General features: G+C 31.6%; 1 protein-coding gene across 1 annotated transcript in view; it reads left to right on the forward strand.

The window, feature by feature from the left end:
* HAND1 (heart and neural crest derivatives expressed 1) overlaps positions 1 to 1230 on the forward strand; it is a 2356-nt gene extending 1126 nt beyond the window's left edge. The window contains exon 2 of the mRNA XM_075859885.1: positions 774 to 1230. Within this exon, the coding sequence (XP_075716000.1) occupies positions 774 to 878 (105 nt within the window). The 3' untranslated portion in view covers positions 879 to 1230. The remainder of the gene's footprint in view (positions 1 to 773) is intronic.
* The last annotated feature ends 776 nt before the right edge of the window (positions 1231 to 2006 follow it).

The following is a 2006-nucleotide window of genomic DNA, read 5'->3' on the forward strand; positions in this document are numbered from 1 at the left end:
TATGTATATATTCTAGTGACATGTTTTTCTATCCACAAGGCCACATTAAGGCCTTTCTTGCAATGAATATTTAATATAACATAATTGTAGACCAATCTTTCTTTCTTTCCTTTTCTCTTTCTTTCTTTTTCTCTTTCTTTCTTTTTATTTCTTTCCCTCTCTCTTTCTCTCTTTCTTTCTTTCTTTCTTTCTTTCTCTATTTCGCTCTCTCTGTCTTACTTTCAGCTCCTCCTATAACAATGTTATAATATGTTATATACTTAATACCGCTTTATAATTCTGCTCTCAGCACTGTAAACATGTAAAGTGTTTTCTGTTCAAGTTACATATAAAAGTAAGAAATACATGAATGATTCTCAAGAGGTCTCCAAACATTATCCTCCAATGTTGCAAAATTCTAGTAAACACAAGACTAGAAATAAATGAGATGATTTGTTTTTTATTTACCATAAACATGACACATAAAACTAACCATAGGAAAGCAGTGGAGCAGAGAATGTTTATTCTTCATCCCAAGTGGCTCTTGGAAATAAAATATACACTTTTCTGTTCTAGAAGATGCAATATTAAATAAAATCTGGGTTTGTTGATAAGTAAAATGTATTAAATGTAGCTGTATTTATTTTTAATTTTATATTCCAAGAAAATGTAAATTAATCAAGAGCATTTTGTTCAACAAAATGTAAAAAAATTATTATACTGTATATATATATATTTATTTATTTTTTTATTATTATTATTTTTTAATTAATTTTGGTGTCCTCCTTTTTTAGCAGCAAAGTGAAGGAGTTTGGAGTGCTGCACCCCAAGGAGAGAAGAAAATAAAGGGAAGGACAGGGTGGCCACAACAGGTCTGGGCCTTGGAACTGAACCCTTAAGAAACCCGACCGTGAACGCACTGTAACTGTATCCTACAAATCAGAGATTACAAGGAATATATGTGATGAGCACTCTTCTTCAGGCTGGGGAGGGTAAGAACAGTCATCTGTATTTATGTGCAATTAAAGAAAAAAATAGATATATATATTTTTTGGACAATAAAAGGACTTTAAAGAATTTTTTGAAGACAGGATTGTGCACAAATGATTGCCATGTGTTTTCGTGAGAAGACTGCGAAGTATAAACTGCCCTCAACAGATGTATATAAAATATATATAAAGCTGGACCATTAGAGATTTGTTACATTGACTCAGGGATTTTTCTTCCTTTCTTTTTAATTTTTAATTTAAATGTTGCAACTTTTTTTGTGAGTGCAAAACAGTTTGTCTTCATTTGTCGTTCATTTTTTCTTTTGGTAAAGGAACCTTCAAATTGTTTAACATTTTTACGGCACCAAAAAGTGTTACACTGAAAATAATTATAAAACAAATCGTCGGTTATTTTTGAATTGAATAAATCACATATATTATGTTCACAAGAAAATTTTATGTTGGCCACTACTTTTTCTATGTGATTACATAATGTACCATTTTTATGAATTTATATTTGGAGAGTAACAGAAAAAAAAATTCAGTCCTCATAAATCATATTTTTTTTTCCTAATATTTCGCTCCCCACCCCGTCTCAAAATGTCAACTTAATGCTGAGTTCACACGTTGCGGATTTGTCGCAGATTTTGTTGCGGTTTTGACGCAGATCTCACCCTTTTGCATTGCAAAGTGTAAAATCTGCGCTGAAAATCTGCATAAAATCCGCAACGTGTGAACTCAGCCTTATGGTTCTGCTGCAGACACATAAAATGATGTGTAAATGAAAAGCAGAGTGTTGATCATTTTTAGGTGTGCTGATTTCCTGTAGAGGGGTCGCCCCTTCTATAAATTCTTCCCTTTCTGGTTGTTTGTAATATGTGAACTTTTATTTTGTGTTTTCATCCAAATTAGCTTTTTTTTTGTACATAATAAAAAAAAATATTTTTCAATGATCAAAAGTTGAATGCATTTAACTACCTATGTGTGTGACCTGACTGTAAAATATGTCTGCTACCTCATGTTTTCATCACTCTCCAG

The sequence above is a fragment of the Rhinoderma darwinii genome, chromosome 3, assembly GCF_050947455.1.
Source record: "Rhinoderma darwinii isolate aRhiDar2 chromosome 3, aRhiDar2.hap1, whole genome shotgun sequence".
Taxonomy (NCBI): domain Eukaryota; kingdom Metazoa; phylum Chordata; class Amphibia; order Anura; family Rhinodermatidae; genus Rhinoderma; species Rhinoderma darwinii.